The 20,875-nt window shown below is 35.7% G+C and overlaps 3 protein-coding genes and 1 long non-coding RNA gene across 4 annotated transcripts; 3 read left to right on the top strand and 1 right to left on the bottom strand.

The window, feature by feature from the left end:
- Positions 1–1,465: 1,465 nt before the first annotated feature.
- On the bottom strand, positions 1,466–2,215 carry LOC129750314 (uncharacterized). Its single transcript, XM_055745449.1, has 3 exons — positions 2,090–2,215; positions 1,789–1,988; positions 1,466–1,725 (listed from the first exon to the last, which is right to left on the bottom strand). The coding sequence occupies exons 2-3, from the start codon at positions 1,949–1,951 to the stop codon at positions 1,658–1,660; spliced, it is 231 nt and encodes a 76-aa protein (XP_055601424.1). The 5' UTR covers positions 1,952–1,988; positions 2,090–2,215; the 3' UTR covers positions 1,466–1,657.
- A 796-nt stretch (positions 2,216–3,011) lies between these two features.
- Positions 3,012–4,265, top strand: LOC129750330 (uncharacterized). The gene is made up of 2 exons (XR_008738383.1): positions 3,012–3,994; positions 4,106–4,265. It is a non-coding gene; the product is annotated as an uncharacterized LOC129750330 (long non-coding RNA).
- Positions 4,266–5,563: 1,298 nt separating this feature from the next.
- LOC129750298 (WD repeat-containing protein 18) lies at positions 5,564–7,360 on the top strand. The gene is made up of 2 exons (XM_055745448.1): positions 5,564–5,971; positions 6,111–7,360. The coding sequence occupies exons 1-2, from the start codon at positions 5,714–5,716 to the stop codon at positions 7,113–7,115; spliced, it is 1,263 nt and encodes a 420-aa protein (XP_055601423.1). The 5' UTR covers positions 5,564–5,713; the 3' UTR covers positions 7,116–7,360.
- Positions 7,361–15,643: 8,283 nt separating this feature from the next.
- LOC129738983 (NIF3-like protein 1) lies at positions 15,644–20,525 on the top strand. The gene is made up of 4 exons (XM_055730335.1): positions 15,644–15,827; positions 16,732–16,974; positions 17,031–17,536; positions 17,600–20,525. The coding sequence occupies exons 2-4, from the start codon at positions 16,778–16,780 to the stop codon at positions 17,788–17,790; spliced, it is 894 nt and encodes a 297-aa protein (XP_055586310.1). The 5' UTR covers positions 15,644–15,827; positions 16,732–16,777; the 3' UTR covers positions 17,791–20,525.
- The last annotated feature ends 350 nt before the right edge of the window (positions 20,526–20,875 follow it).

Below are 20,875 nucleotides of genomic sequence, written 5' to 3'. Positions count from 1 at the left end.
TTTGGCGTTGCGGTACTCCTCAGTAGACCTTAAAATTATATTTATTAATTATTGCAAAAATTTTCTTTTTACAAGAACTAACAATCTTGGTTTATCTAGCGATCGTCGTACTGGTTCTGCTATCAGTTGTTTATTTTTAATGTTATGTTTACATTGATCTGTTTGTGTCTTGATCTTTGGTAAAATGGAATTGTATGCTGATTTGAAATTAATTGAATATTTCTGTTTTTTTAAAACGCCGTTGTCGCCCCTTATTCTTATGTGAAACATTTCTGCACAGATTCTGGTGTTGTACTTTGAGACTTTTTTTTTTAATTTTGGTGTTTTTAGAACCAAAAACATAACCGTACTCCATACTATGTTGTGTAAGTCCGGTGCCTCCTATTTTTCGTTTTTAACATCGTTTTTAGGCTGTTCCAATCTTTTGCGTAAGAATTGATTTGTTTCTCCAATGTAAGAATTTTCACATCCTCCACATTTTATGTTATAAACCACATTTACTGTTTTATCTTTTGGTATTTGTCTTAGTTTTTGTTAAAATTGTGTTCTTAACTTTGTTTAAAGATTGGAAGGCTACGTTAATATATTTTTTTTCAATATTGTAATAAAATGTTTGGGATGGTTATTTTTAGTTTCATTCAAACTGTTGTACGTTTTGTGGGTTCATTCTTTTATAATTTTTGTAACAAAAAGAATTCACTGAATCAATAACTGCTATGCTGATTTTAAAAATGCTATGCATTACAGGGTTATGTGTCTGTCCTCCATTTACGGGAGTGAAATTAAACAATTATGAACATTCACTGTTTTGTGTTAACTTCAGTGGAAACAGATCAATCATGATTGCATGTAAAAAAAATCGACGAACGATTTGTTTGTTTGGTTAATATATGTATGGTATACAGTGGAATAGTTTGGAATCTATTTGTTTTAGAAGTCCATTCATATAAAAATGAAAATATAAAAAAACTGAACTAAACATTTAAAATTTTTAACGTAACAGCATAGTTCTGACTTTTTGAAAACAATACAATACACTGCTGTGCTTCCTTCCACCATATTATCAACGAATTCATGTGGCCCGTTGTTGTGTTAGTGAGGCGCTTGACGGCCAATTTAAGGAACTGAGTAAGGGCCACAATATGGAACATTTCAATCAATAGTTTGAAAGGATTGTTCTCAAATTATCCACAGTTTCAAAGCCAAGAAATATTTTTTTTGCTTTCCGGGCTAGTAAGCAATCATGTTTGTCGAAGGATATTCATAGCTGCACATTACAGGAAGTCTACAATCTTGAGAAAACTAAGTCAATCATGCCTTAGGGGTACATCGGGTACATTTACCTTAAACCGAATTGTACGCCATCTACATTTCTGTAAGTTCCAAACTCATACAGATACTTATTCATATCAGCAGGAGATTCGAATTCTTCCAATATTTTGAAAACTACAAAAAGTGGAACAAATGTTTTGGGGAACGTATCACTACATTTATTTCAGGTCTTCAATATTATTCTTTTTCATTAAGGATCAATGATGACATTTTGATAACCAAATACAGTTTCCAATTTATTTATATTTTTATCAGCACCTTGCCATGTTGCTCAAACACTCAACCACAACATCGATGCTAGACGATTCGGGACATGGCGTCAGGATTAGTGATGCTCTGCGTGTTCCTTGCGTTTTGATTCGGCCCACTTAGCAACATTTCCGGGCGAGTTGGCTGGTGGAGTAAAATGTATGAGATAAGAATATCGTTCAACTAGTTTTGTCTCGAAATACTTACCGAGCTTGCTTATTTTGTAGAACAGAGGAATGGAAAGGCCGAATGCAATGAAGTAGTAGCGCCAAATCCATTGATTGTTGAAGTAGTGCTTAATCGGAAACTGGGCGATTTGAGCCGACATGGTGTAAGGGAACTTCATGGGGCGTGGAGCAGGATCCGACATTTTGGATTTATTACTTGTTCAGCACACGGACCAGAAACTGATTTAACGTGAAAGGCAATATAAATGCTTGATTAAGGATTTGTAGATTAATTTTTATTCGATTATATAATTTTACGGCTAAAGCGCCATGATACTCACTGCAGCAAAGACACCGAACAGAATTGAGAATCAGTAAAATCCGCAAAAATCTTTCCAGCTCTCGAATGACAGTCTGCCCAGGGATGCCAGATGCGCTGAAACGTTTTTTTTACTTTTTGCAAAAAAATAAATTAAAATTTAACTATTTAATAATTGTGTAAAAGCAACGAATTTATTCCGATATTTATTTAAATCAACATCATTGTAAGTTCGGTTTCTTCGAATCTGATTTTTTTTAAGGATTCCAGTTTGAAAATGCCGGACATTCAAACATCTTTTTTATTTTCGTTTTTCGCTTTTGGCATGCACGGAATGGAGTATGTTCCAATTTAAATATGCCAATTGTTAACACTTTCAAACATGTGTTTGATTCAGACGAATGTATACATTATATAAACTATAGTTTATGGCATCCCTGCAGTTGACAAATGTCAAATTTGACCTAACATTTCTAGCGTATTATTTCATGAGGGCGAAACTAGCAGTTACCTCGTTCCGGAACGAGAAAAACGCGACCGCGGGCAGGCCGGTCGTTTTGAGGTTGATTTTCTAAAACTGAAAAGTGTTGGTGAATCAACCAGCAAACATCACGAACACTACCAGCGGCAAATGCTGAGTGTGTATATAAGAAATTTCCCCACTTGTCAAACGAACAGCTGATTTTTCATGTTTACAATTTTCGGCACCATGGTGGTAGGGTAAAAATAAAATTAAAACTACGCATGTTCAATGGCCGGATAGTAACGAAACCAAATTGGTGGTGCAATAGTAATGGTTATGCATTTTTTTTAATTTTTTAAACTACCTAAAATTAAATAATTGTAGACATGAAATACTTTGAAAGTAAGGTTGATGTTATGTAAGTTAATTTGAAAAAATAATTTCTTTTGAAGAAATAATTGAACAGTGCTAATCTCCCAAGTTCAAAATGGCGACCAGTAGGTGTTTACATTTTTCAAAACAAAAACAAAAAGCTACTCTATACCACACTCTGTCTCAGGAAATACTCTATATATGAGACGGGAAAATTAACCTCAAAAACTCTCGGAACAAAAAAACGGGCAGCCGGTCGTCAAACATGGTCGTTTTTGAGGATGATTTTCCGTAAACTAAAAAGTGTTGGTGAAACCAGAGGACTGAACTGTAGAGAATATTGATGGATAGCGTTAAAATTATAAAAAAAATAGATAAAGATATTAATGTTTATAATGTTCATAGTAATTGATATAAGAATAACAAAAATTTGAATAAGGATTTCAGTTGATAAAAAAATTGAGTGTTTCGTTATTGATGGTTTATCTCCTAATAACCGTTTGAGCAGTTCTCCCTGGGAGAGAGGAACGCTTTAGAATTGAAATTTGACACAGAGTTGGAGAGCGAAAAAGAGAGCAAGTGAATGTGAATGAGAGAACCCGCATAGCAAAAAACTCTACCTCAAAAAATCAAAATGATAATCGAACCCCTACAGAAACTGTGATTGTTTATGGAAACATAGCTATTAAGTGAAACTATTCAAAAAAAATAAATAAATTTTGAATTAAACTATTCAAACCAAACCTTCACGTTTGAATGAAAAGTTACGATATTGGTTAGGCTTAACTTACTGTTTGGACTGTTAACGAAAGCTTTTTGTTAACCGTAAAAATAATGCCGAACGATTACATCTAACGTTCATATAAATTTGACACTTTTCGATTTTCGGGATGAGAGTTGTCATGTTTCGAGAAGAAGAAAAAAAGAATAAGAAATTGTAAAAAAAGATTTGCTGGCGAATTCGCACCAGCAGCAATTTTGGAGGAAATTTCGGTACCGTAGCTGCATCAACGTACCGGAAAGCCGGCGCACCGGGAGCCGAAATCAGTGCAGTTAGGTGTAGCAGTTAGGCTAATAATTTCAGTTTTTCAGGTGAGTTGAATTATGTTTTACATGTTTTCACCTGCTGCTTGTTGGGTAGGCAGATGTATTCTAGTTGCGTATTGTAAATATCTAATTGATGTTTTTTGTATTTCATTTCAGTGTCGTCGATGCTGCTCTCTTATGCAGCTCAAGTCCGCCGCCGGGGGGATTTCCCTCGCTGGTGGCGCTATTGCATTGCGCCCAGCATCCAGGTCAGAGGATTAATAAAAAATCAAAACCCTGTATGCAAGTAAGTTGGAATATAAAAATTAAACGTAAAGTGAAAGTATATTACTTTTTATGAAATCCGAAAATCCAAAAAAATAAAGTTCCCTTTAGTGCGTCCGCCATTATTCCGTACGGTTCTCATAACCATCAGTATAACGTTGGAAGAACATTTTGTGAAATCATATCATAACTTTTACTGTAAACGCTCAGTAACAAGCGAACTTTAAAAATAACTATAACAATAACGGTTTGAATATCTAAATATGTTTCCTAAAGGGGTTTTGAGACTTTATTTCAACTGTTTCTGGAACAGTTTTTCCATGTAAATGTTTTAACAGTTTTTAACAGTTACATAACCTAACGACATATTAAAAATACAGTCAATTTGGAACTCACGATTGAAGCAATGTATTTTACAATTTCAATTATCGTTCGCTTAACTTTTTTTTACACTTCATCAAATCTTCGATTGACTTTTTCTGAAATCGTTCGGATATAATCCTAATTTATGCGGGAAGCTCTCGTTAAAAACTTTGTAGATTTTTCGAATCGGCTGAGAACGAGGCTTTGCGGTTAGGAGTCAGATTGTAAAGAGTTGTAAACGAGTAAAGTTGTGTTTAATTTTGTGTTAAAAAAAATCGATAGGTCACGACATGAAGCTGTCAAATCGCATACAAACGCACCGTACCAAATTTTTGGTACCAGAACGTCAGTGTGGTTCCCGAAATTAAACACTTCACCCCATAACAGACTCGAAATAGGGTAACATTTTTGTTTCCAAACGCATCTGTTGTTGTCATACTGCAGATTTAGAATGAATTTTTACAAGGATTATGCTGAAAACTCTGCATTTTGTGCTAAACCATAATTTATTAATGTTACCAAAGATCCCTTTGATTGACATTCTCGAGCCGCACATATCATTTTAAGGATTATTAAAAATTGCCTCTGGTTAAAATTTTTGCAATGAGGACGCCATGTTGCCCCTATACGTGTTTCACTCGTTTCATTTTTCTTCTTCCTGCGGGTTTCTTGACTGAAAACTTGGTACGGGAATTTTTGTTTTCTTCAGCCCCTTGGGTGAAACAGTCAGCATAATATCATTAACACTACCAGTGGCAAATTGAACTATTTTGGATCATTTTTTTTTTTCTTAACGGATCATTGTTGAACGAAAAATTTCGCGTGTAGGTTCACGTTCAATAAATATTATCAGAAAAAAGTCTTAACTAATCGAATCACCTTCTATTTACCCTCCTTGATCTGGACGGGTCAAAAAGTCTGTGTTTTACAGACAAATCTGGGCACCTGGCAACCCGGCATGTGCTCGAAAAAGGTCGACATTAAACTGACGTTAAGATTTAAACATCGTCTGCATGCAGTCTACAACCTTCTACAACGTGTTCTTGTTGCTCTAAAAGTTTTAAAACATTTTTCTTTTGGACAGATTTAGATGCAGTTTTCTAGATAAAATCTACTTAAGTATCCCAGTAGTTCATCATGACTGACTGTGTTGAAGTGGCCATTACGAGCGATTCCAGTGATCAACTATGGAGCTGCTGTGTTTGGGATGTCCGCACTGGCACTCATCTAATTTCCTACAAAGGCGGTGGCGCCCCAGGCCCTAACACATTGTCCGTTATCAATGGCCAATTCATTTTGGCCGCTAATATGGTTAAGCCGATGCTGCACATCTGGCCAATAAATCGCCATGAGACTATAACGACTCGTTTCATTCTACCTGGTAGAGCAACAGCTGTAAGTAGTAAAAAAAAAAACTAACGAATGAACTAAGTGATTTGCAATCATTCTCTAATCTCAATCGATAACTTATGAATTTTCATTGCACTTATTATTTAAGAAGAAAAATTCTGAATTAATCTTCCATTTAATCCAGGTTTCCACGTCGCCTGATGGAAATTACTGTTTAGTGGCAGTCCAAGAAACAATTTACGTCTATCAATTAGCTACAGGAGCCCTGCTGGCAACGGCTTCACGACACTATCAAGCAGTCAAAGTGTTGCGTTTCACTGATGACGGTTCTCACTTCATCAGCGCTGGTCAAGACGGTATGGTTATGGTTTGGAATCTTGCACATGTGGTTCGGGTTTTCCAGAAACAAACCATTGGAGCTACCTATTCATTTTCGGATCACGCTTTGCCTGTTACTGATTTATACGTTGGGCGAGGAGGTATCAAGGCCACTTTCTGTTCGGTATCAGTGGACCGTTCCTGCAAAATTTATGATTTATCTTCCGGGACCATATTGCTGAATTTGGTGTTCCAAGAAGCTTTATCTGCCGTTACGATGGATAATCTGGAATCCAACGTTTTCATTGGAACCAGTGATGGACCGATTCACTGTTTCAGCATACATTCTCCACCTCGAACCAAGGAGTACCACATCAATCGCAAAAATCAGCAGAAAAATATGTTTCTAGGTCATAAAAAAGCTGTCACTAGTCTTTCGGTTTCTCTTGATGGGGAAACTTTACTCTCCGCTAGCGACGATGAAAATGTTTTGATTTGGCACATCCCAAGTCGCCAGCAACTCCGAGTCATCCCCCACAAAGGTACAGTAACCAATGCATTTTTCATGTTGACACCACGGACAATGTTCAATCAAGAAATAAAAATCGTCCCACTGTTTCAACCGTTTCAAAAAATGGTTTACCCGAGTGATAAAATTGACGACATTTGTGTAGAAGTTGAAGTTAAAGAGAGACCTTGGGACAATACCGTCAATAGTCATTCAAAAACTAATCAATCGTCAGCTACCGGAAATGATTACGCTAACAGTCAAGAAGAAATCATGAAACTAAGAAAAGAAATCCAATATTTGAAAATGGTGAACAAAGAGATGTATGAATTTACGGTTAAAAATATTATGAAAGACAGTTGATCAACAGACTACAGTTGATCTTGTTCGCAATAAAATAACATCTTATCCCAATGGCTATTTTATTGTCCTTTCAGTCCATTCTGTTACCTTCCCTCTTAAACCACTGATGCTTAAACTCTCCAGACTACGAAATCCGCGAAAAACATCAAATATTTCCGATGAGTTCGACGATAGATTTACTCGCATCTCGTCAATTTCTCACTGATTCAATTTGGAGGACTTCGAGAACAGCGGATATTCTGTATTGCTTTTTTTAAATGACTAATAATGACTATAAGCTTCTCTTTAATAGTACAAACACGAATGCCATAAGAATGGTAAAGTGTCTAATAAAAATAATAATAATATAATAGTGAGATCCTCAACCCAAATCTAAGTTTTTTTTTGACACAAAATTGCTCGCTGGGTGCAAATATAATGAAATTTTAGTTTATTAATAACCGTGTTTTGATTTCAGCAAGTCTGTTCAATGAAGTCTGGTCGAAACCAGGGGGATGGCAATCTAGTTCTTCTTGCGAACAATAATCTTTTTCTTTTTTTCTATCCATCGGGATAAACGTTTATGGTGTTTTCTTCTCAAAGCAGTACAGAATTGAAAAAGTCCGGTTCCTATTGACAGCAAAATGTCAGGTTTGTTATGGGCCCACAAAATCGTGGGCTCATAATTTTGATGGTTGTCAAAATCAATGACAAAGGATAGGGTGTAGCCAGCACAGTTCGATCCGACACAAGCGTGCTGCTTATGCGCCACCCTAGAATAGGGACAGCACACCAAGGTTGAATTGCCCGGCTGAGACTCCCTTCAAGGCGAGTCCATAAAGTTTTACCCGATCGGATAAAGGATCGAACTAGGGGCTTCACCGAATCCGCAATCGAAAAACTCGAGAATTTCTCGGTCACACTCCAAGAGATTACCAAAACCTAAAAGAATCATAAAAACTTCCCGGTACGAGATCGCTCATACCTGCATTTCGCATCACTGGACTAACAATCTACTCACCACCAGAGGGCGAACGGTCATGGAAGTAGCCAAAAGAAAATTCAAAACTAACATCTAAACGGTTCGCGTAGCAATGTGATTTCCAAATTCTCCAATTAAAATGCTCTAGGTAGGATCATTATCAAACAACGTATATTGTCTCTAAAACATTATTGTATTTTAGAATAATGGAAGAGTAGTTGAAGAGAAGTATCTCATATTTACAAAATTGGTTTTAGTCTGTAGTATAATTCAGTTTTCAGTCTGCGCATTTCATTCATACATTTTTGTCTTACACTACTATGTACAATTCCTACTCTAATCTCCTACCGGTGCGTGCATATTCGTATTCTAACTAATACTATCAACCGTGCAGTGCTTGGGCCATCGATCGCGTTCAGAGGCTGCGAACGATTGCGGTACCGCTGAAATTCAAGGGGTCGGACGGAGTTCAATAGAACCCGTCACGACTTAGACGAATTTATGTTTTAATGTCGAACATAAAATTCGTAAAACGACGTGATTTGTAAAATGCGATTAACGCCTATTATTTTGCCAACAATTTCAATTTTACGTCGGATATGGACGACGCTCTGCATAACGAATAGAGAAAACAGAGAATGATGGAATTGACTCACCGAGTTAGTGTATGTGGATCAAACCTGCTGTCGTCGAATGCTGTGGTATTGCTCAACCGTCCGTCGGGAGCAGATGACGTCGTCATCTCGCCAGAATCGTTGGTATTTGCTGCTGTTGATGCTGTGCTCCTGTTAGCATCGCCCAAGCAACCAAAAGTCGCGTTTTTACTTAAAGATGGAATTCCGAAGTTCACATTTGGCTGAAAAAATGTTTTACGGGAACTTCAGGTGACTCTTGTCGCGTAAAAGTTACTCAGGAATTTCCATCGCCCTTTGAAAGGTTAAACTATCGATAACGGAACTTCTAGGCGCTTTCAATGGAACTACCCGCATAATTAAAAACAGTTGGGGATATAGTACTAACTATTAACTTAATATATTGGTAGCAGTACCAGTATGAAATATCTTCCAAGTATCATTTCATTATACATGTTCAAAATTTTATTACCTCAATAAATTATGACAGGATCGTATCAGTGACAGTGACAATATGATATATGATTTAGTAAGTATAGTATAATAAGAGAATAAAAATTTGCAACCTTTGAATATTGTCTCTGGACCTTATCCAGGACTCTAACAGTGTACGACAAAGTTTCCTTATATTTTCTTAGCATTAGACATTAAATTAAAAAAAAAACAACATTGACAACATTGTATGAGTTAGACAAGTCGTTATCATTTCACCTCTTGCGGATAATAACTAATATTGTTATTTTAAGATGTAGTTGTGAGCTTATGCATTTTTTCGCTCTTGGGTTCAGCATCTGCTAATTTTCACTTCACTTCGTTAAAATTTGTGTCGGCAACCCCACGCCAGGTTCGGAACTGAAAACTGTGTTCAAAATGGCTCCGAAAAAAAAGAATCACGCTGAGAAAAACACACAGAACGCGAAAAGTAAGTAAAACTATATTATATTATCGATAAAAACTAGTGAGATTAAATAAAACTAATGAAATTACAGAAACAAAGATCTCTGCTGAGCGGAGAGCGGAAAAAAAATCTACTGAAAGGCTGAACAATGCAGATCTGCACAAATAGGTAAGATTGTATAATCCATGTATAATATCAGAAATAAAAAATAAAAATCTCAACATTTAAATTTTTTAATTTTATTTTATTTTTTGTGGGAAAGAATTGGAACTATATTGGTTATGGTACAGGGAAGCTCTTTTTAAAAATATTTTACAATATGCGGAACGTATGATTGAGCGTTATTTTTACTACAAACTACTATAAGCAAACTATATCCATTGAAGTTGATGAAATCTATGATTTTGTATTCCAACGTAGCTAGAACATTCAGGTAAATTGTTTTGCTCGCCAAAAGTGGATGATATTTTAACCGTATCCAATAATGTAGCATGAAATATTTGTTCGAAAAAATCGCTCTTTTTGAATGGTAAACATGCTTAACAGCCCTTTCCCCATATGGTACTTTAACAGATAATCATAATACAGATTGTTAATATGGTCTGTGTTATTGTACATATACTGTTCACTTTACAATAAACGATAACGTTTAGAGACAATATAGAATATTCTCTATATATTGTAATTGATTATGCGGGTATACTTTCAAGAAGGTCGATAACGTTCGCGTAACATTCCAAAACGCACCATTATGATACTTGAAGGTGTTTTAAAGAACCTATATGGGAATTCTAAGCGACATGTCAAAAATGTTTTTCAAGAAGGTCGATAACGTTCGCGTAACATTCTAAGGCGCACCATTAGGATACTTGAAGGTGTTTTAAAGAACCTATATGGGAATTCTAAGCGACATGTCAAAAATGTCTGTCAATTTTTTGTCATGGTATTTGTTTTGTTCATATCTGTACTGATATTTACAAATGGAATTCAAGATTTTTTCGAATTTTTCTTATAAATGTTAAATAAGATATTCGAATAAATTTTGATGATGCGAATTTTTGTTATGATTCGTGTTGTGTACTGAAAGTCCTTTGAACGAAATAAGGTACCTTCTATTGACCAACCCACTCAATCATCTCAAATGACATTAAGTTTAAATACTAATCATTACAGTGGCAATTAGCTATTGCTGGATTGGTCGAGAGGCTGGTGAGTTTCATTGCAACCTAGAGAGCAGCGGTTCAATTCTCTAGGCGTGTAAGCAGCTTTTGTAATCAAAACAATATAATTAAAATCAATGAGGTAGACCATGATAGACCGGCAACCTAGCAATCTGACATGTGGTTGTCAGAGCAATCTGTCAATCGGATTTTTTTTTTCGGCGCGTAGAAGTTTCTTGACATTCTCTTAGAAGCTGAATAGCGTTCTCTACAGCCACCTAAACGAACTTGAAAGTAGCTTTAAGAACTTAAATTTTGGGCTGATTAGCATTCTCTTCAGATACAAACGAGAGCTGATTAAGCTTCTATGGAACCTTTTTAAGGGAATTCTGGTTGCTTGGGCGGGTTTAAGGAAGCACGAGGCGGCCGATCCGACACGGGAGGGGCCCGCCGGATGTCCGTTCCAACCGGGAGGTTGTCTTGGTGGGAAACGTGATGTTCGGGTCAGGGAAAACGGCGTGGTTCGTGAACCGGTTTCCGTTCAGGTGGCAGGCTGGCTCGCTGTGACACTCGGGGCGATCTGGTCGAATTAGGGCGCACGTTGTTGGGAATGCTGTTGGCGAAATCGGTTGCCTATATGGCACAAAAATTAGCACTCGCACTTGCACGGGCACGGTTATTTAAGCACGCTTTACCTGCTATCTATTTTTAGATTTGCACGCACGATTTCGGCCCTAATTTCTAGGTGTAGCTTTAACAGCGAGCTACACAAAAAGGAAAGCAAATTAATCTTAAAATTCAGACATCACATCACCATTGGTACCTTTTCACTTAAAAGGACTAAAGTAAAACGGGTCGCGATAGAAGCGTACTTCCATTCGCGTTCACTAACCAGATCGAAGTGATTGCAGTATGTACCCTCAGATCAGGGAAAGCAATCTCGGGCGTTGACCTTAGGCGGAAGTACGTTAATCCCGAGTAATCTTTACAAATTCTTCGGGATTTTGGCGATCTCAATTCGTCGCTCGTTTTTCAATCGTGATTCGGGCCTTTCTATTTCTTTCCCACCCCCTAGCAAAGCTTTATGGGTTTGCCTTGAAAGAAAAAGCTCTGGAATTCAACCTTCGATGCAAGGTTCGATAAAGGCATCGGACCGATCCGTACATCTTGCATACAAATGGCAGAACCGATGCATTTTGCACGGTTCGACAAAATTAAAATTTAAAAAGGTGCGACCGCTACAAGGGATGTCACCCCCTGGACGAAACAGATAGAAATGGATTGATGTTGATCACCTCCCGCATACGTAAATACCATATGCTGAATCATCCGTATTATTCTCTTCTGATTACATTAATAGTAACGTCCCGCATACTAAAAAACTATATTATGAATAGTCAATACGATACTTCCACGTTCCCAGAAAAGGTTATTGTCTCCGTAAACGTAGCTATTATTTAAAACTTTACTTCGACAACGATAAGAATATAAAACGAAAGTTCATGTGAATAGTGATGATATCTGGGAAGGTGAATGAATTGTTTAACGATTTACTTCAATTTGATCAATAATCGTTAAACTGTTCTCGAACCATAACGTTTAACGTAATGTCATGTGTCAAACTCACGTCAAAAATGACCGAAATGCGGGTCAGAGATGCCAGATGATTTGAAAAAAGAAAATTCATGACCCGGATTCATGAAAATATCTTTAAATTTATTTATCGAATCAATTATTGATTTGTTCATACGCGGAAAGATAAAAGCAGATGCATTGTACAAAGAACAAAAAAAAACATTAAATTGAGACTATTGAGCCGATATCAAGAACTCTTATAGGTAGTTGACGGCAGTAAAATGTTAGATTTTTTATTTGAATTAATTAATTTTGAAATAATTAATAATAATTAAATTTTAAAATAAAATAATTATACATTGAGTATGACACTATCAATTCAAAACTTTCAATTTTTTTTCAATTAAGGGTTCGTTTTCTGTTTGTGTAGGTCGTGTGTGGAGCAACGAATTAATAGATTCATTTTGGTTATCATCAGATGCTTGAGCAGAAACTACTTCAACAGGCGGTGGTGGGACAGTTTCCTTTTGTTCGCCTTCCGAATATTCTTTCAACTTTTCTTTCTGCAGCAATGACTCGAACATCTTCATTCTAGAAAAGGAATGGTGATACATGGTGACTTAATCTTCTATCGCTTTAGTTATATCAACCAATTCAAATGAACTTGTAAATATAAGTTTTATTTTCTTGCTATAATTGCTATAATAAAAGACAATGCTTTAGTTATCTTCTGGTGAACTTCCTAATATTTTTTTCAGATGACGATGGAGAACATAAATCATATTCTTTACGATCTAATGAATAATAAATTGAGTATGACATTATCGATTCTAAACTTTCATTGGAATTGAACGGAATTTTTAAATTGAATTATTTGTATATTTTCATTTTTATAACATTTATTAGTTACTATTTACACATAAAGTCATCCTAAGCATCTGAAATTTATTAATTCAATATTCCGTTTCTCAATATCTGTGCAAATATTGATTAAACATTGAACTTGGCACCACTGTCGCAAACAGTCTTTATCGGTTTGTTTTGCTCGCTACGCCGGGAAATTTTCACCTCGCTCGTCGCGATCGATTGTCTTTAACCTGCTGGAGGAGATGCAATCAGCACACCGGGACCGGCATTCTAGGAATTTTACAACCAATGACATTGTACCAGGTAAGTGGAAATTAAAATCATCTTTAAAAGAAATACTAAGATCCCGTTTCTTATGTTTTAGGTTACGCTGCCGGAACCCCCAGTTTTACTCCGTGCAAGGATTGCTTGGCCCGGAAAGTGTTACAGGGCGTGCTGAGCGAAATGAGGAGGAGCAGGCAGCATGAAAATGCTCATCTCGGGCAAGTTATTTTGTGTTTTGAAATGTAAAATAAAATGAAAAATGTGAAATAAAATGATGAAATTAAAACGATTTGTCAATCTTATCCGAAAAATTCCCATATGCATGGAACGAAATTTTGCGTTTGTGTGCGTGCTCTTTTAGTACGCGTACTGTAAATAGTATGATGATTGGTGAACATCATTCTTTAGTATTAAAAAAGCTTTAAGGTTATCATTTATTAGCAGTTTAACGAAATAATCTAAAAGTTTTTTCAATGGTTACGTTATATGAGGCCATCAAAAAAACAGTAATTTTAGTTCAAACGGTTCGTACACCGATTTCCGTAACAGTTCGATGAACGGTTTGATAAAGCGTTTAAAATATGCCTACATATGTTCATTCTAGAAACAGTTCAATGCGCTGAAAACGTTATTCATAAGCGTTTTAGAAACCATACCCTAACTGTTCCTAGAACAGTGTCTCCATATAGAGGTTTTAATAGTTTTAAACAGTAACATAACTTAACGCCATATTCAACAGACCGTCGTTTTGGAATTCAAGATAAGTGCAATGTTTTTTATGGTTTCAGATATCATTTTCTAAACGTTTTTTTACACTGTCTCTAATCGTTTTATAACTACTACAGGAACCGTTGTGTTACAATATTTTCGTATTCGGGGTGCGTATCGCGTCATGGTTTAATGTGTCTCTGCTTAAATGGAAAAAATATTATTTCTGGAAGATTCTATAAATCTTCTAAATACCGAATTGATAAATTTAGCAACGCGCTGGAATGATAGAAAACTATCCGTGGAAGATACAATTAACGGTCCTAAAAATAAATTGAGGTTTTTTGCAACACGTCCCGAGTTCTCTGCTGTCACGTCAACACACGTGGTTAAATTCGTGAAAATCTTGTAAAGCTCGAAATGGAGAAGGTTGGATCAATAGGCTACGGTGCCAGCTTCGCCGGAAATGGTGAGTAACCTTAAATATTCATTATATACTTATGAGCAAAATTAATGCTTCTTCCAAAACAATGTTCTTTCAGGGGCTCTTAGGCAATTGGAAGCCGCGGAAAGTCACCGGAGGAAGATGGAAACCTGGCGAGATATGGCATTCCATCGCCCGAGAAGCAGGGCCGCGGAGCAGCCACATAGCGTCAAACAAAAGTTGGATCGCACGGCCGTGGCTAAACTCAGTATTTGTGGATACTTATGTTCCGCCGGAAGCTTCAAGGTAGAACCACCGACGAACGGTCGGATGATTATTTTGTGAAAGTGCAATTTAAAAGTTTTTCTTTTTTGATAATAGCAAAATTGTGAATTGTGTTCGCTAAAAAAAATGATTCAAATAAAAAATAATGTGTAAAATAATGTTTTTTTAATCCTAAAATTTTACTTAAATTAGATTGAATAACCAGAACCCCAGTATAATTTTGAATATTGTAATTTTAAGTTCACGATATGTGGTATCGTCATCATTTTATGATTGGATCATTAACTTAAGATAACACGTATGATCGACTCGTTTTAGGACGAGAAAAAAAGGCAAAAAAAATGAATGGTTACTCTACTTAACGACCCGTTCCCTGTATCGTAAAGTGAGTCCAAACGATTCCATGTCATGAAAAAATGATAAGCCTTATCTTACATTAATAATCCAAAACTATAGAAGTAATCTTTTGGGTGTCTTGGGAAGAAGATAATGGTAATAGTCACTGTATAATACTGATTCATGCGGGCTGCCTTTTTCCAATTGACTTTGATCGATTTCTACCAGGTTAAAACCGTTGAAACGAATCCTCCTGCCGATTTGGATTGGTTTTGACAAGTTCCGATCGATTTCAACTTGCTTCATTGAACAACGACCTAACTTGTTTCGACAAAACATTGGCTCATTGAACAATGAACAACTACCAGTTGCCAGAAGCTAGTAGAAACCATAATTTCTACTTACGATTGAACGAAGCTATCGTTTTTCGTCTTCTTCGTGACATGGACATCCGTCATCAGGCGAATTGAAAATTTGATTGAAACAGAAGTATTTATAAATACAAATTATAGGCAAAACTTTAAAATTATCAATACACACTGCTGCTTATGCGGTTTAAAATACAGTTAAAGTCGTGCCATAACAAACTATTTTGGTAATCGGTAAGTAAAAGAAAATATTTGTACATACCTACCCAGCTTTTTTTTTCTTTTAGTGAAAACGATGTGGTCCCCTTATAATTTTCAATAAGTAAATTTAGATGTTAATAGACGCTTTTAACAATGTTCAAGTGTTATTTTAAAATCAGCAATACATGAACTAATCTGAAATTTATTCATTCATATGTACTGTTAGTTGTTTAATGAAAATCATAACTTTACCTTTTCTCCAATAACCACCCGCTACCCACTTTGTCATCAGACAGGACCCAAAAATATAAGTGCGTGAATTAATAACTTTTATGTTTAAATTATAATCATTTTAACATTTTTTAGTCATTCAGTTGACAGCTGTTTAAAAACGTATATACGGGTGCAACTGTGCTTTAAGGTTGCTCTCGGGGCTTAGATTGTTACCAACCTGGGCTACAACCGGACCATATTAATAAAGTTGTATTTACAATCGACTAAATGAAGCTTCTAAAAACCTAAAAACAATCAGAATATCACTCGGTAGTATGTTGTTAGACACAAGATAATTTTATGCATAAAGTATATACAGTAATTTTCATCAAATTAACACAAAAAGTCAGAAGGTAATCTGGCGCTTGGTTTACTGGATTTTTATAATCCGAAATCATTATTGCTGCGTCAAAGTAAATAAAATTACAAACTAGCTTCCGAGCTTTTGCACAAAAGTTTGAAAGTTTAGCGCAGTTGCCTCTAGCGAAAAGAAGAGGTCGTGTAAAGCTGCTGGTAACAAATTAGCTTTCAAAATTTAAGCAGTAAAGTAATTAATTGGTTAATAATTTGTTTGTCCTAAGAAAGTACTTAACAAATACCATTTTAGTTCAGTAATATGATGAAAGTAGATATTTTTTTTAAATGATTTTTTTTTGCTTCAAAGCTATCCAACGATAAACGAACGAGGAAACCTTTTTGGCGATACGTGAATGTACAATTTGTACAAATCGAGCAGTGGCATTTCGGGCGCTAATTATTCTAAGGTCCTCACTACCGTACCGTTTGTACGTAAAATGGCTGGGGTCGCATTGTCAGCCGTAGTAGAGAAGCTAAACGAATTCGCACCAGAAAATTTAGCAGAAAAATGGGATAATGTTGGACTGCTTATCGAGCCATTCACCAAAAGGTTGGTTAATCACCAAATTGAAGAATTCAGCTAATATTGTTCGTTTTGTTTTGCAGGAATATAACGAAAATTCTGTTGACTAATGATTTAACAGAAAATGTCATGAGTGAAGCTTTGGCCAGAAGTTCCGACATGATAATTTCATACCATCCACCGATATTCGCTCCGCTGAAAAAGATCACCCAGAAATCTTGGAAAGAGCGTATAGTATCGATTTGTTTGGAAAACAAAATTGCTCTATATAGTCCTCACACAAGCTGGGATAGCGTAACCAATGGAGTGAACGATTGGTTGGCGGCTTCATTGCCGGCAGCCAGTGCTCAACCCATTATTGAAAATCTATCTAATCCCTCAATTGGAGCTGGAAGAATTTGTGTCATTCAAGGCGAACTTACTCTAGGGGCCGCCGTCGAACGTATCAAAGCCTATACCAAACTAAAAGATGTCCGAGTTGCAGTTGCCGTCAATAGAAATCTCGATGCTCCCATAAGAACCTTCGCTGTGTGTGCTGGATCGGGTACCAGTATTTTGAAGGGAGTTAAGGCCGATCTCTATATAACTGGTTTGTATAACTGAAAGTTATTGTAAAAATGTGTATCATGTTTAATTTTATTTTTATTTTTAGGTGAAATGTTTCATCATGATATTTTGGAAGCCAATCATCAAAACATTCATGTTATTTTGCTCAACCACAGCAATTCAGAGCGAGGATATCTACCGATATTTCGTGAAATTCTTCGCAACATGCTCAAAGATTACCAGTGCATTCAGATTGATATCTCTGAACAAGACGCCGATCCGCTTCAGACCTACTGATTTCCGTTATACCACTGGTAACACTCACAGCAGGACCCTGGACAATTGCAACAGCAGCAGCAGCAACACCAACATCATCATCAGTACCAGCAGCTGCCGTCGCGATTACCCAGTGGTAGTGCAATCGCAACCAGTGGCCAACACCCAATGCCAGCATCCAGTGCTCCCCGACAACCAGTCCCTCCCCCCGCGAAGCAGAAACGAGTCGTTTGCAGCAACAAGAAGCGAAAAACTAAATAATTTAATTATGTTTCGTCGTAAACGAAACGATTACTGAATTTTCACATAAAAGTTTTATCTTGCTTATTTTTAAGATTTTGGATTATCAAGTTTTGAATCCTTGTAGGTTCTTTGGATTCCTCCCTCGTGTGGTTTTTGTCACGATCAAGGTGCAAAACAGAATACGATAATGAAATGATTGTTATTTGAAAATGTTCCTAATTTGTTTGATTGTCTAAATTTAATTTTACAACCGACCTTGAAAATAATTCAGTCATTCTGGTCGACCAACTTAATAATGTAATGAGACTTCATATACTGTGCCAATAGATATTTTTATTTTGAAGTTTTTTATTGACTAGATACTACTTTTTTGTTACTGTTTGAATTCAATTCAAATTAACTGCTCCAAATGGCGTCGTTCTCGAGTTTTTGTCATCCAATTTGCGACTATATGAGTAATAGGCCTTGAAAGCTTTCATCCATAAGTGACGTATACATAATGAAGGCCAGTGTGACTCAAGGAATATAAGATAAACTGATTTTTTTTATAAAAATGGGTTTTCTTTCTTTTCTTCTAGAAATTAAGAAAAACATCAAATCACACGTGTTTGCTTAAGGAATTGGCGGAAAAAATATTGAAATAAAAAAAAAAACGAATTTATGAATTGTGTACCTACTTATCAAATTTTTAAACTTTGGAAAGTGTTATTCAATTCAAAAGTCAATTTTCTTGAAGAGTGCTTTTTTATTTGGTAAAACTAAATAAACCAAATACTTGGAATAAATGTATGTTCAACAGGATTTTCCAATAAATAATCACATAAATACGATACGAACTTCAATAATTTGAAATAGGATTAGGGACAAGGCATTTACTGCATTTTCAAGAAAAGCATTTTTTATAGGAAAAAATGTATAAATGTATAACCAACGTTCCTTTTTGACGAATTTTTTGGACCTAAACAACAAAAGAAATGTGATTCTGTGTAGAAAAATAAACCCGGCGCAAATATTGGCAAGGATAATTTATTATCAAAAAATTGTAGTTATAAGTAATTAAAAAGACATAATCTTTACAGTAAAATGTGGTTAAGCGATAAGCATTCATCAAGCAAAAATGATTAAAATTTGATTCGATAGAATCTATATGTGTACTAATCAAAATACCCAGTCGTATTCTAGAAATATCGGCCGTACTATACACGATGAAGACCTTTTGGTAAAACAATTCAATAAACGTAAATAATAATGAAAAAAAAAAAGGATTTTCCTTTCCTTTGTGCTCAATAATTTTTTCTTCAAATGAAATCCTGGTTTTCTACTGGTTATCTAGTAGGTTTGATTACTAAGTGCTGAACTTTGGAACAGGGATATACTTTTTTTTCTTCTACAATCAGCGTATCACGTTATTAATTCCAATCCTCCATCCAACATATTTATAGATTAGAGATGTACCGGATAGTGGTATTTGGTCAACGGCTCCAAAACCTTCTCAATTATTCGGCCGAATATTCGGTCGATTAAAGCTTGCCTACTGGATGCGTGGCGTTTAACATGGAATCGGTCTCAAGCCCTTTTACGATTTGTTAAACCTCACATTTGCCAAAACATAGATAGGAGACGTGCCTCAGAGCAACGTTTGTTAACAAGACTGAGAATGGGAAACACCGAACTACATGTAGGTGCATCGCCAAAGTGCGGAGTTCAAAATAAACATTAGAGCACCTGCAACGGTTCAGGTCCAAATATTGGTTTTAGGTATACCAGTTTAAGCAAAATTTTAAATTTTGGAATCGGCTAAAACATGCGCTCCCCACCGGTGTGATAGCAAATTTAAAACGGGTACACTTTTATTGCAGACACTCAATAATTGAGAAGAAAAAAACTCATTTCAATAGAAAAATTGCTAAGTTTTGAGTTTTACACCGTAATTATTCTACCAGGATTTCATTAACTTAAAGTCTTTTCAATGAAGTTTGATCGAAATAAATTGACGATTGAATACCTTTCTTTTTCCAATTGACTTCGATCGATTTCTTCCAGGCCGTAACGAAACCCCCTGTCGAGATGGATCGGTTTTGACCGTTTTGACTAGTTTCAACTTGCTTCATTGACAACGACCTGACTAGTTTCGACCAAAACATTGGCTCATTGAACAACTACCAGTTGGCAAAAACCGCAGTTGAAACCGATTTTTATCTATGATTGAACGAAGCTTTAAAAGCCAAAATGACTATACGCAGCGAGAAAAAAAGCTTAATTGAAACAAAAAAAAATCATTTTTCTTTTAAAAATTGGTTCATTTTGGGGTGCTGATTCCAAATATTAATTTAGTTCACCAGTTCTTGTTTTCGAGATACCTTAGCGTACCGAGATAGTTTTGAGTTTAACGGTTAATTGTCTTAAAATTAATTCTACGAATATTCTTTTTGACAGAACAATGATTTCAACTATTCTACCAGGACTACATTAATTTTAAAGCAAAAATGACTACACAACGAGGAAAAAAGGTCAATTGAAACAATTCTTCAATTAATTCAATCAAATTGCTTTGAATCAATGTAATAAGGTTTTGTTTAAATGAAATGAAAAAGCAATTTTTTTATCATGTTATTGCTGACATTGATATAGGAAATGAGAAATGTTTATCCCAAAGTCAAAGGAAATTTTCCTTTGATTTGTCGACATTTTTGTTTATCAAAAACTTGTTTCACTTTGTAAATTTATGTATGGATACAGAAAAATATGCTGCTATTGACGAAAACTCCGAGCAATCTATACGAAACTAAAAATCTCTCAATATCTCAAATAAAACAAAAATTATAGAACAAACAATAAACATTTATTTTACCTCATCTAAAAA

The sequence above is a fragment of the Uranotaenia lowii genome, chromosome 1 (assembly GCF_029784155.1).
Source record: "Uranotaenia lowii strain MFRU-FL chromosome 1, ASM2978415v1, whole genome shotgun sequence".
In the NCBI taxonomy this organism is placed as follows: Eukaryota; Metazoa; Arthropoda; class Insecta; order Diptera; family Culicidae; genus Uranotaenia; species Uranotaenia lowii.
This window is presented reverse-complemented; position numbering and strand designations above follow the sequence as displayed.